Source organism: Monodelphis domestica, chromosome 2 (assembly GCF_027887165.1).
Source record: "Monodelphis domestica isolate mMonDom1 chromosome 2, mMonDom1.pri, whole genome shotgun sequence".
Lineage (NCBI taxonomy): Eukaryota > Metazoa > Chordata > Mammalia > Didelphimorphia > Didelphidae > Monodelphis > Monodelphis domestica.
The window spans coordinates 526,523,937-526,537,923 of NC_077228.1; the positions used below are offsets into that span (position 1 = coordinate 526,523,937).

General features: G+C 40.5%; 1 protein-coding gene across 8 annotated transcripts in view; it reads right to left on the reverse strand.

Moving 5' to 3' along the window:
- KLHL24 (kelch like family member 24) overlaps positions 1–13,987 on the reverse strand; it is a 54,461-nt gene that overhangs the window by 18,121 nt on the left and 22,353 nt on the right. For all 8 annotated transcript variants that reach the window (XM_056819840.1, XM_007485951.3, XM_056819843.1 and 5 more), the window contains 4 exons: positions 12,357–12,541; positions 8,306–8,424; positions 3,116–3,304; positions 1,904–2,092 (listed from right to left, as the gene is read on the reverse strand). In XM_056819840.1, the coding sequence (XP_056675818.1) occupies positions 1,904–2,092; positions 3,116–3,304; positions 8,306–8,424; positions 12,357–12,541 (682 nt within the window). The remainder of the gene's footprint in view (positions 1–1,903; positions 2,093–3,115; positions 3,305–8,305; positions 8,425–12,356; positions 12,542–13,987) is intronic.

Below are 13,987 nucleotides of genomic sequence, written 5' to 3' on the forward strand. Positions count from 1 at the left end.
GTTTTACATGTGTCATCATCAAGACCTATTTCCATATTATTAATATTTGCATCAACCCATGTGATCAAGCAGTTGTTTTTTTTTCCTGCGTTTCTACTTCCACAATTCTTCCTCTGGATATGGATAGCTTCTTTCTCATAAGTCCCTCAGAATTGTCCTGGATTATTGCATTACTGCCAGTAAAGAAATTCATTGTGCTCAATTGTGCCATAGTGTATCCGTCTCTGTGTATAATGTTCTCATGGTTCTGCTCCTTTCATTCTGCATCAATTCCTGGTGGTTGTTCCAGTTCACATGGAATTCCTCCAATTCATTATTCCTTTCAGCACAATAGTATTCCATCACCAATAGATACCACAATTTGTTCAGCCATACCCCAATCGATGGACACTCTCATTTTCCAACTTTTTGCCACCACAAAGAGCGCAGCCATGAATATTTTTGTACAAGTCTTTTTCCTTATTATCTCTTGGGGGTATAAACGCAAGCAGTGGCATGGCTAAATCAAAAGGCAGACAGTCTTTTAGCGCCCTTTGGGCATAGTTCCAAATTGCCAACCAGAATGGTTGGATCAATCACAACTCCACCAGCAATGCATTAATGTCCCAATTTTGCCACATCCCCTCCAACATTTATTGCTTTCCTTTGCTGTCATTTTAAGCTATAATATTTTTAGATCAGCAACCACAATATTACTTTAGAATTCTCATATATAAGCATAAAACTTAAACTTTAAATTCTTACATCTTGCAGCCTTGTTAGATCTGTGGGAGAGTATGTGGCGAGAACATGTTGCCATCTTACCCAGAAGTTGTAGCCACAGACTGTCAGGCAACCCAAAGAGAAGCCAAGAGAAGAAAGCAGACTTCTGAGGAAAAAATTTGGGAGAACAAACATAGGTAGGAATCATGATAGAGGAGGGGAGCTGGCAAAGGAGGCATGGAACAAACAGTCAGAGAAGATTTCATCAGAGTTTGAAGCTGGGGAAGAACAACTTTTAAGAAGGAAATGACCCACAAGGCCAGTGCTGCAGACATCTTAGTAAAGCAAGGATGGCAAAGCCAGATCATTAGGCATTTCAGGAACAGGCAAGTGGCAAGAAATTGTACATGTTAGAAGGACATGTGGCAGTGAAAGTCCAAAGAAAGAGGGAATGATGGTTCTAGGGAATAATGGAATGGAGGGCAAGGGCTTTTTCGAAGGTTGTTCCTGCTTTTAGAGATAGAGGAAACTTGGGCATATTATAGTCAGAAGAAAAGGAACCAAACTGAAAGGGGAGATACTTTAATTGAAAGAGGAAAGAGTAGAAATTGATGGAGAGACATTTTTCACCTAGTGTCTATAGAGACTGAAAGAGTATATGGTTTTCTCTGGTCAGTCTATGCATTTACTTTTATGCATCTAAAAACCATGATTCTGGGGACAGTTAGGTAGCTCAGTAGATTAAAAGCCAGGTCCAGAGATAGGAGGTCCTAAATTCAATCTGTCCTTGGACACTGCCTAGCTATGACCCTGGGCAAGTCACCTGACCCCATTGCCTAGCCCTTACTGCTCTTCTGCCTTGGAATGAATAAGACAGAAGGTACAGTATAAAAAAAAAAGAGAAGAAAAAAGAAACCATGATTCTGGATGTCACCTAAGGGGTCCAGGACACCAAAAAGGCAAAGAATCCAGGGTAGAGGATGGGGTCCCCAAAGTGGCACCATGGTAGAGGGAGACAGAATCAGACCAAGGGCTTGATCATGGGACACAATACCTCTAGAAGAGATGAGAGGGAAGAGAACACACTTCTCTAATCAAAAACTCTTTTGAAGGAGCTCCAATAGACATGTTTGTATGAGACTTTGCTCTGTAGTCAGCAGTGTATTCCACTGCATTAGTATCATTGCCTTTAAGTTTTTACCTGACGGCTGAATGTGTTCTGTACATGCATCCAATAATCTTCAACTGGGTCATAGCAGTAGATGGTCTTGGTGAGTCCACCAGCAACATAGATCAGATTATTTAAGGACACAGCTGTTATGCATCTCTTGGCAATGGGGATTGTGGCACGAAGTAACCAAGAGTTGGTTTCAGGGTCATAAGATTGAACCTGGTAAGGCATGGAAACACATTGAATTAGTTTTTGTTTTTTTTTTTGGGGGGGGGGTGGGTGGGTCTGGCTTCATAAAAAGTCCCTTCAGAAATGGATGAAAGAAAGAAAGAAAGAAAGAAAGAAAGAAAGAAAGAAAGAAAGAAAGAAAGAAAGAAAGAAAGAAAGAAAGAAAGAAAGAAAGAAAGAAAGAAAGAAAGAAAGAAAGAAAGAAAGAAAGAAAGAAAGAAAGAAAGAAAGAAAGAAAGAAAGAAAGAAAGAAAGAAAGAAAGAAAGAAAGAAAGAAAGAAACCTTGCTTCTTAGATAGCAGCTTTATCCAGGTCAGATGATTATGATATTTGGTGAATGACATTGATGGTACTGTGGCTATAATGTATTCAACTAACAATTCCCCCCCCCCAAAAAAAAAAATTGTAGTGGTAGTTTTTATAATATCCTTCAGTTCCTGCTAAGTCTGACTCCTGAAGGAGCCTTTCTACTGGAAGAAACACAGCTTCCCAAGGGAGCCCTTTGCACCTCCAAGTTTCTTTGCTCTCTCCTCCCTTTTAGAACTTGCTCTATAAGCTATTGGCTCCCTTGTCTGCAAAGGCGGTGTCCACATTTCAAGAAGATACATTGTGGATTTGTGAGCTCTACAGAAAGTTTAAAAAGGATTTCGTATAACCCCACTCCAAAAAGTTTGACTAACTCATGAACTGTTAAAGAGATGGAAGGAGAAATGCTTGGCAACCCCCATCATATTGGGTGAATCCTCTGTGGAGAACATGGGATACAACATGAGAAAGAAGAGAAGAGTTGGGCTGAAGCCACACATCCATCAAGGTCACCAAGCGAATAAGCAGCTCATTTTAGAGCTTAGTAAACTCTGTTAAAAATCACAGAGTACAAGGCAATACAGAAAACCTTTCCTGCTCAGAATTTCGGAAAAAAAACACACTATACTAATATTCTTATTGGGATCAGTTGATAGAGAGAGCCTATCTGGTTCAGAAGTTTGACTTAAGAAAAACAGGTTTCCTTACCTTATCTGAGCATGTGTTATCATCAGGCCCTCCGCCAATCACAAACAATTTGCCAACACAGCTCGCCACTGCAGGAGAGCTCACAGCTTCTTTGAGAGGAGCCACTTCGGTCCAACGATTTGAAAATGAATCATAACATTCCACACTGCTGAGCCTGTTTTGACCATCATAGCCTCCAACAACATAGACCTACATTCAAAACACACAGCATTTATCAACAATGGTCTGAGTTCAAGCTCAGCCAAAAGCCTTTATTCTGACTAGCTGCATAGAACAAAATCAATTTTTCCCCGTATAAAGCTCTCAAAAATGATGAAGGGGCAATGATTACAGGAAGTTTAGCTCAAATATTTAAAAGTCACTTTGCTATTTTACAATGTTTTATCAGTATGTTTCCTGTTTATTTGACCTCCACATTTGATCATCACTGTCCTGCTACACAAATAAATTTTTTATTTGTTATCTTCTGAACTAGGCACACTGCCTGACAGTAAAAATTGGATGAATTCTTAACTTACAAATCTTGAATGGCCCCTATTACTTCTGAGATTAAATGGGAACTCTTCCCTGACCACCTCACCAAAATGCTCCATGATATTTCTGACAACCCTTATTTGGTACCTTTCAGCTTTATTTTAGTTAACCTCTTCCTTCATGCATTCCATGTTCGACTAAATGTTTGGCACCACTGAGCTCAACATTCTACCTCCCAGAGGCTGTCCATTTGCCTGAAATTTCCTCAGTCCTCATCTCATCAGCCAACATGAATCCTTAGCTTCCTACAAGGCTCAGCTCAGGTTACCGCTGAATCCAGGAAGTCTTCCCTGATCCCCCCAATTGTATTTACTTATATTTGCTTATTTGTATATATTTTGTATCTCCAAGTAGACTGGAAACTCCTTGGGAACAAGAATTCTTGTTTACTCTTTCTGTCTTTGTACCTACAGAGCTTAGCATGGTGCATGATATATAGTAGGGTCTTACTAAGTGTTGAAAGTGAATTTAAATTATGATTTGGTTGGGGGAGAGGGAATGGAATTTGACTAACAGCATGTATGCATCTGCTACAAATAATATTCATAGACAAATATTCAGCAATGCTGCATAAAACTCTGAGTAAATGCAAAAGTACCAGAAAACACATCCTTTGAGGTGTTGACACATCTCTGACACAGTTGTTCAGACTTCAAAGAAATGGGTATGGGAGAGAGCACTTCAGTTGTGCTTTACAGTAATCATTAGAGGGCTCTGGCCAGGGCCATCTGATCCCAGGGTACCACCAAGGCAATCTATTCTACTGTAAACTTCTGCTACCTCTAGTTTGCCTAGCACAGTACCCTGCAGAGAAAGAACTGAATGAATATGCCTATCTGGGAGATTCTGGCTAGGGAACAGTACAAGACATGCTATCTGAAGAGAGTTAAGGAGAAAAGATGGAAAGTCAACCACTTTCCAAAAACAGTTGTCAAGTCAGTCATGCAGAGTCTACAATCTAGGTATCTTGGCTCCCAACACAGTAAGAACTCTGTTTAATAAATACACTGTCATCTCCACCAATCTTTCTTAAATAAATACACATGGCTCCCCTTCTTCTAGCTTATCCTTCCTTTTCTTTGGATACTAGTCCCTTTTTCTCTACAGAATCCATCCCAAGTTAAATGACTCATCATGATTTTTCTTAAAGTATGCTTTAGTTCCCCCAAAGTTGCCACTAATGGGAGTTAGTTTAGGAAGGTTTCCACACGTGCGCCCAATCAGAGCTTCTATCCTGTGAGTCCACACTGGGTATGATTCATTTACCCTTGAGGCTGGCTAACTCATGTGTGAAGGAAATTATTAAGGCGACTTTGATCTCAAGGATAGACTCTAAACTCTGGTACCCCCCCCACCCCCCATCAGCAGAAAAGCCAGCAATTAAGGCAAGGGACCATGAAGCAGGGCAAATGTCTCCTGGGCAGGCAAGCGAAGGCTGAAGGGCGACAATTGGCTCATTAGGTGTGACATGTGAGAGTCAGTGTGCAGAAAGTTTGATAAACCAAAAGAAAAACCAAGCTTTTTCTTTTTCCTAGTTGAACTGACTAGGGGGTCCTGCTCTGCTGCCAGCTAAATGGAGGTACTAAATCAGGGTAATTTCCCTTAAAGAATGACCTATTTTCTTTCTCATCTTTCACCCTTTCCTTTCTATTAATAAACCATTAAAAATCTATGGCTAGACTCCCCATTTTTTATTCTTTACAGTGCCCATGGGACTTAACATAGTCCCATGTAACATAAAAGCCAGGCAGATTCTTGTACTGCAGAGGAGCCACAGAGACGAAATCCAGAACTGGTAAAGGAAAAAGGAAATACAAAAAGGACTTGGAGCCATGGAATGGTTTGTGAAAATCCTCACTCACCCTCTAAGCTGGGGCTTTCAGCTTGAGTGTTTATTTGCAAACCAATACATATCCATTATCTGCCTGACATCTGAGGTCAAAAGAAATAATGCCTCCAATTACATCAAAGTTACTAGTCTGGTTTTGACATAGTTTAGCCAAAATTTTTGATACAGAAAGAGCTCATATTTTTATGTCTGTGATTTTTGAAATTTTTGTAAAGGACTTTATCTTGAGTGCACTACAGGTGGCTAGGGATGTTTGATATGCTAATTCCAAGGATGCTTGTAATGCTAATCAGGAACACCAAAGTAAGCATTTTTTTGAATAAGCCAAATTTAGTGAGAGCCAGCTAAGGGATTTTTCTTAGGAATTTATTTTAATTTTAATTTAATTTTTTTCTAACTTCCTTACCTTTTCCCTTAGAATCAATACTATGTACTGGCAAGTCAGAATTGTGGTGAGGGTAGGCAGTGAGGGTTAAGTGACTTGCCCAGGGTCACACAGCTAGGAAGTGTCTGAGGTCACATTGGAACCCAGGACCTGGGTTCTAGGTTTCCAGGCCTAGATTTCTAGGCCTGGCTCTCAAAACATTGAGTCACCCAGCTGCCCCCTTTTCTTAGAAATTCAGCATTGACCCCCAATCATTTCCTTTATAGAAAGTTTCAGGACCTGTTAACTCATGCAAATTTCTGATATGGCCACAAGAAAAGTGTCTTTGCAAAGATATCTCATTTTTACTGAATGGTCTTTGCCATGAGATCCAGTGTGACAAGATCATTATTCTCAGGGTTCATCAGTCACTGTGTTCCCTTCAAACACTCACATTGTCATGACTGTTCACATGCACAAAATTCTGAAGTCTGGTCTAAATGGCCCAATGAAAAGAATCAGCACACCACCAGGGTAACACATGGGCTTCTCTAAAAACCAGGGTGCACCTCAGAAATGGACAGGCTGACTGAACCTACCCTTCAAACACACAGCTAAGCAGACAAAGGAGATGGGCCCTCTTCTCCACAACTAGTTCCAAAACCAATCAAGGGTCCAAGATTGAGGAACCAGGGTGCTGAAGGTCTGAGCCCTGCCACATGGCCCACATGTATGGTGGCGCTTGTCTGTCGTCTGGTGACATGGGGACCAGGATTGTCTAGAATAGCCTTCACTGGGCAAGTTCTGCTGAAATCTTTGACATGGCTCACCTTCCATGGAGATTTTCTTTCAAACCCCTTCTAGACCCTCTGTTTCTGTACTTCTTAAAGCATATCAACTCAGAAACCTTGTTGATTATTCTAAAACCAATGTCTGACATAATGAAGCCATTATGATTACTAGAGAAGAAATGTTTTTCAGGAACTGTGGGAGCTAAGTCAAGAACTCTAGATTCAGGTCCCTGAAAGGACAGTAAACCTCTGGGAAGAGGCCAGTCATGATGCACCAGCTAAGGCCCTTGGGGTTTGGACTTACTTCTCCTTGGACCTGTGTTGAGAACTCCTATAGATCCTCACTTTCCCAATGCTGCTCATCACTATTCAAGGGTGCCTAATATTCCCTTGGGCCAAAGTTTCCCCTCTGGCAAAAATATGTTTCCCAGAAATCTTGTTAAAGATAATATATGGTTAACATCTGAAAACAAAGTGTCTGTGTGGAAAGCCCAGTCCCAATGCAAGAAAGAAAGAACCACATTCATACATAGGTCTAAAGAGCCCAGCCTTTCCTCTCTGCTGTCCCCTCTGAAAGCTAGCTTTCAAGGCCTCCAGTAAGCTTACTGCCCTCTCCCAGAGACAAAACTGTGAAGGTGAAGGGTCAGTTATCACCTTCCCTTTCTCGTTACTCTTCTTTCACTAAAACGCTATACGTTGGGGCCTTGGTCTCCTCCTCAGTAAAACAGGGATGGAGACCAACCTCAAGTTCCCTTCTAGGCATTCTGTGATTCTGATGTAATTTTCCAAGCTTTCTAAAACTTCTCATTCCTAGGGAAGATAAGCTCTGGCTTAGGAGTTTAGACCAAAACACCCCCATCCACACAGAGAACTCCAACAGTACCTCCATTTTGCCAGCCTCTCCAATTGCCTTGCTTCCTAGAACTGCCCTTGGCTGGGTCTATTCTATTTGATGTCTTTCTTGGAGCATCATCAACAGAACCAATACTGAAGAGCAGGCTCAGATAAGCCATTTTTATACACAGCTCAGATAATGGTTCATTCCCAATACTCTTCCCCAGATCCAATGTTAGCTTTTCAGACCACATCTATACACTGAGGAAGGTCTTTAGTGGCTTATATGTTCTCTTCCTAAGTTAGAGGTCACCAAATAACATAAATTGGTGAATTAACATACATCAGCTACAATAAATTAGGTTTTTAAAATGTTATTAGATTTATCTTATTACTTGGGTTGCCACCTGTTCCTGTCTAAGCAAATAAAACAATAATAAAAAGGCCATAGTGACATTCATCTAGTGTCACATAAATACATACAACTCTATTGACACAACTTTACAGGAAAGGAAAGCATCACATGATGGAACTCAGGGGTTATTCAGTGACAGAACTTATTTCCTTTTCTGCATTTTTCCTGGTCATTTAGCCTCTCGTGACACACAAGCAGGTTCTCATGCTTGACCCCAAACTCCAGATCTGGAGATAAAAATGCCATTTGAAAAGAGTTTCATACTATTTACATCCACAATTTACCAGAAGTGGGAGTATGATTTGAACACAAACCATCCTGAGGCAGGATAAAAGGAAAGAGTCAGCAAGGATAATTATTTTGTCAGCGCATAGCAAGTGTTCAGCAAAGAAACTGCTCTTACCTTGCCAAGGAGGACAGCCATTTTGTGGCGCCATCTGCCCTTATTGAGAGAAGCAACTCGGATCCAAATGTTAAGCTGCGAGTTATAAATCCAGACATCACGGCTGTTGATTCTTCCACCTTTAACAAGACCCAAACATAGAACAGCCAATTACCACCTTTGACAGAAAGCATGGCTTGAGGGCTAGAAGGGATCTCAGGAGCTGTCTAGTCCAAACCCTTCATTTTAGAAATGAGGAAATTGAGTCCCCAGTACAAGAAGCAAGCTGGCTCAAGTCACCCAGGTGGTAAACATCAGGAATGGGAGTCTGAACTGAAGACATCTGGTTCTTTTTACCATATTATGCTTCTATGTTTTATTTCTCTAAGTATGAAATAATATACTAATAGAAAATCAATCCAGGGGCAGCTAAATGGCTCAGTGAGAACCAGGCCTGGAGACCGGAGGTCTTGGGTTCAAATTTGACCACATATATTTCCCAGCTGTGTGACCCTGGGCAAGTTTCTTCACCCCAGTTGTCTAGTCCTTATTACTCTTCTGCCTTGGAACTAATACTCAGAATCAATTAAGACAGAAGGTAAAAGCTTAAAAAAGAAATTAATTCAAGTCATTCTTAAAACTCTGGCTAATTCAACTATCATCTAACACTGGAACATCGCTCTGCCAGGCCCTAACTATCTCATTCAGTTTCCAGACAGTGCCTGAAATTCTCACTAGTCAATTTATTGATTTAGCCAAACTCAAATGCAAATATTATAACTGGAAGACCAGGTTAAAACAGTAATATTAACTTTAGCACTTACTAATATGTCTATCAAATAGTTTTAATCATCTAAGTTAAAGGGGAAACAGATGAAATATGAAATATGCTGTAATGGATAGAGTCAACATTAACTACTTTGCCAAATTCCAGAAAAAAACTATAGCTAAAGGGAAACCCTTTGGAATTGTGAAGGAGGTAGCTGAAGGATACACAAAAGAAGGTATTAATTTCCCATAGGTGGTATTATATTCATGTAATCTATGGCCCTAAGAAGGCTGAAATAACTGCAGATTTGAAAAGAAATTCAATAATTCACAAGTGGGCAAATTATTATTATTAAGTTTAATGTCACTCTGGGAAAACAAAACTTTCAGACCACAGACTCATAATTAGAGCTGGAAGGGACTTCCGGATCATGTAGACCAACATTTTACAGATGAGAAAAAAACCAAGAACCACAGTTTGTCCAAGGTCGTGCTGATGTTCACCAACAAATTTAAGGTTTGAACCCCAAACTTCCAGGGGCCTTTCCCTATACGTTATATAAATACGTGTATATAAAGGAGGCCTTTCCCTATACTATCACTCTAAGATAACATTCTCTCCTATATGTTAAAAAGACATTGGAAAGGAAAAGGAAAGAATATAAGAGAAAAATCAAATGCCTTTAAAATAATCTCCCTTGGGGTGTTTTTTGTTCTCATTCTCGATATACATAAAGAAAAGAGTTAACAATCAGTAGGAGTTTTGATACAACTTCAAATATATTTAGTGTTTCACTATGAGAAAGAGATGTAATTTAGAACAAAAATAGGTGAAAAGTAGGTAAACTATGAAGTTGGAAAAAAATACAATAAAATTAGTTCTATCTAATACTTAATTTTATGATAATAATTAAATGTTTTAATTTTTGTTAAAATAGATACAGTTGCACTAAGGACATACAAACTGAATGTCTAAAAACTAATTAATGGTATAAATGTGCATCATTTAAGCCATGCAATTATCTACATTATTTAAATGACTGTAGAAATTGTTCTGATTACAAATTTGGAGACTGGGAGTTTCTCTGTTTTCACTGTGTGAATTTTAGATCTTCTCCATTTTGTTTAGTCCTAGAATTCTAGCAACCAGGAATGGATACACCCCTACTTAAGGATTAAGTGTTGAGGAGGATGGCCTATGACCAACATGTGCTAGCAAGTGACAAATAAGAAACAACTGACAGACCCTTTGGGCTGTCCTAAGTCAAGCTTAAGCTACCATTGGTATATGTGAGACGCAGGAAGTGATGTAAAGAACTGCCTATATATTTCACATCACTTCCTCTCTCTGGGCTCCCTCTCTTGCTCTCAGAGAAGTGAGGTTTTTAGCATTGGGAGCTCGTGGCGGCATTCTTGGCATGCTTGGTGAGTGGTTTAGGCTGATTCCTCTTTTCCTTTTCCTTTTCCTCCTAAAGCGCAATCCTCCCAGGAGGCCCCTCATCTCAATGGAGGCCTTGTGGCTGGAAGCCAAGCTAGATTGAGAAGGCCCTTTGGTCTAGGCCTCTGAACTCCTATCTGGCTTGCCAGAGCAGTCCAATTCCCTTTTCTCTCTCTCTTCTTCTTAATTTCTTCCCTCTATTGTAATTAAATCTCCATAAAAATCCAAACGGACTTGAATATTTTATTGGGATTGAATTTTAATCTCTGGCGATCACAATATATTTAGTCAACAACCCCAATTTTACCCTTACAACTGCTTTAGGGAATGCCAGGGAAAGAAACATCTTTTGCCTGTAGAAGTTGGCAGCCTTTCTGTTCCTAACAGCTGTATAGGATCACCTTGAATCCCAGGTCACACAGCTACCTTGTATTAGAGCAGGGGTCTCCAAACTGTGGTCCCCCGAGGCCATTTATCTGGCCCCCACTGCACTTCCAGAAGGGGCATCTCTTTCATTGGTGGTCAGTGAGAGGAGCACTGTATCTGGCGGCACCACAAAGTGAGGCTTGGCTCATGTATAGTACTACTTCTGGTGACATAATCCTTGGCGTGGTGCCTTGTTCTGAGAGTAACTGAACAAGAATGAGGCTCCATGCAAAGGATTATGTGGCTGCACAATGGAAGACATCAGCATGGTGAGCGGTGATCTGGGGGAGGGGATTCTGCACTGTGTATACTGCTGCCCGGTATAGTGGTGGTGGTGATGGACCTGTTCAAGGTGTGACAGGCTCATCCCAGCCAGTGCTGCAGCCTCCACTATCCCAGACAGCAATATATAGATTTGTTCACAGTTTTTTTTATAGTCCGGTCCTCCAACAGTCTGAGGGACAGTGAACTAGACCCCTGTGTAAAAAATTTGGGGACCTCTGAATATGGGTCTTCTTACCTCTAAGTTGGTTTTCTATCTCCTATCCTCCTTGTTTCCCAAGCTAAGGCATGAAAGATGTCAAGCAAAATACTTTACTTCCAAATTTCTCTTGTAAAAAACAAGAGAAAACCAACTGAGCCTGAGGGAGCCAAGCTAAGCTCTTTTTCCGAAGGAAGCCCCAGGAGCCAAGACTTCTTCGGGTGTCAAATGCTCAAAAGTGCTGTGTCACTCTGCTTGTCCCCATCAGTTCCCACATAGAGGAGAAAGCTTAGCTATTGAACAGAAGAGAGAAGAACAAAGTCCTAAGGAATCTCACCTCTTCTTCATGTACATTTCTTGGTACAGTGGCTTTTTAAAACGAACATAGGGAGAAGTTACTGTTATTTCAAGTAGACTAAATTAAGTATTAAAAGGTCATATATTTTTGGTCACTCAGCAAAAAAATTGCCAATGCCGCTACTAAATTTAAGCAAGATTTTTCCTCTTAATTTCAGTAGTAATCTAGTAAAGTAAAAAAGTAGTAGTAAAAGTAAAAAAAGAGTAGTAAAAGACAGAGCAAACAAAGGTAAAGACTACAACCAATCTAGGGAGTATGAAGATTAAAATTAATTCTCCCCTGATTGTGAAGATTAAAATTATAACCCCTGCCTATTTTTAGATTTAATCACCAAAAGTGTAAATACCCTACTTAAAAGTTGAGTATGGAGATCTGCTCATTTTTAGATCTAATCACCAAAAGTGTAAACATCCCACTTAATCATTAAGTGGGAGGTCTGTGACCCAGGTGTGCAATAGTAGGTGATGAATCAGAATTAAACTAACTGCTCCTGGGCAGTCTTAAAGCAAAGATTCAACTGTGATTGGTAGATGTAAAATTTTATGAATATTCTTAGCAAGAGGCTATTCAATACCATCTTTAATTATGCAAATGTTTTTACCTGAGACGAGAATATCATTCCTCAGGGCACACACAGCATATTCTGACTTGGTAAATTCTGGCAGCTTAGCCAAAGATTTCCACTCGCTGGTAACAGGATCATAGCACTCAGTGTATGGAAGATTAAAGCCCCCAACTCGCTCACACCCTCCAACAACCACAATCACTTCTGAGAAGCCAGTTGATCTAAAAGAATGTTAAAAAGGGACACAAGGAACAGTCATGACAAGCAAAGCAAAAGTAAAATGTGATTTAGTCTACCTTCAAATCTGAAAATGTACTCCCTGAGTTAGTGGACGCATATAGGGTTGCTGAGTATGAGATACAACCCAGAATTAGGTAGAATCAGGTAATAATTTTTCCAATGAAAATTATCCAGACTGTTTTAAAACTGAAAAACCTAGAAATGTTAGTCAGATCCCTGGAAATATTCACGATCAACTTAAAAATCAGAGTGCAGTGATCTAGATGGACACTGTCTATTTCCTGAACACAAATATATACTGGGAGGAGATACACTTGGTTCATTGGGATAAAAATGACTGTGAAAACTTAGCTCAACCCATCAAATCAAGCTGGAGTCTCAGATCATATTTCCCTTTTATCCCATCCAGATTTCTGCCAACACATGAGATGAGGCCTCCCTGAGCCCAGGATTCTGGCCTCTTGCCCTGTTGGCCTTTCACCCTATCCACCCTCCTCTTCTTTCTTCACTGTTCTGAAAAACAACAATCATCAAATACTAGCTCTGTCATGACAAAGAGCATATCTTCATTCACAATCAATCTGACTGCTGAGAGACTGAGTGCATTTCCTTATATATGGCACACTCCTTTTTTCTCCTAATTATAAGCAATGTTCTTGCAAAACTCCAGTTTCTAACAGTGTAAGCCTTTAATAAATGCTCACTAATTCATGACTCCTAAAGTTCTGAGATGGGGTCAGTGAAGCACAGAAAGCAGTGAATACATACATCTTCAAAATCCTTCACCAAGTTCTAAAGCATTTTGGGGGGGGAGGGGATTAGGGGCGGTTGCAGGGGACACTACACAAGGACCATGGGCTGGGTGCCATGCATCCTCGTTGGCAATGAAAAACCAAAGGTAGAGAATAAAAACTTGGCCTCAACAGAAATGTCACAGCCTCCTTGGTTTAAGAGCTGGAGCAGATGATGATCAGAGAGAGCTAAAGGAATACCTCCTCATTCCAAAGAAGTTGAAGCCCAAAGATTACATGAGTCACAGTCCCACCCCTAATGGAACAAGAGTCAGAACCCCACTGCAAGTCCTCTGGCTCCAAGGCCACTCTTCCTTAACATGGAGCAGTCATTGAGATGGAGGTAGAGATGGCTCAGTATTGGAATGGCCAACTCCAGGGATCCACACTTGTAAAAGTACTGAAAATGAACTAAAAAGGATAATCTTGGTCTCACATAAAACACCCGTAAAGGCCTTTCTTCAAACCCTTACCTTCTGCCTTAGGATCAATGCTATGTTCTAGATTCCAAGGCAGAGAAGTGGTAAGGGATAGGCAACGGGGGTTAAATGCCGTGTCTGGGAACAGACCTGAACCCAGGACCTCCCGTCTCTAGGCCTGCACAAGAGACAGAGGTCAACTAAAACGATGAAGGTC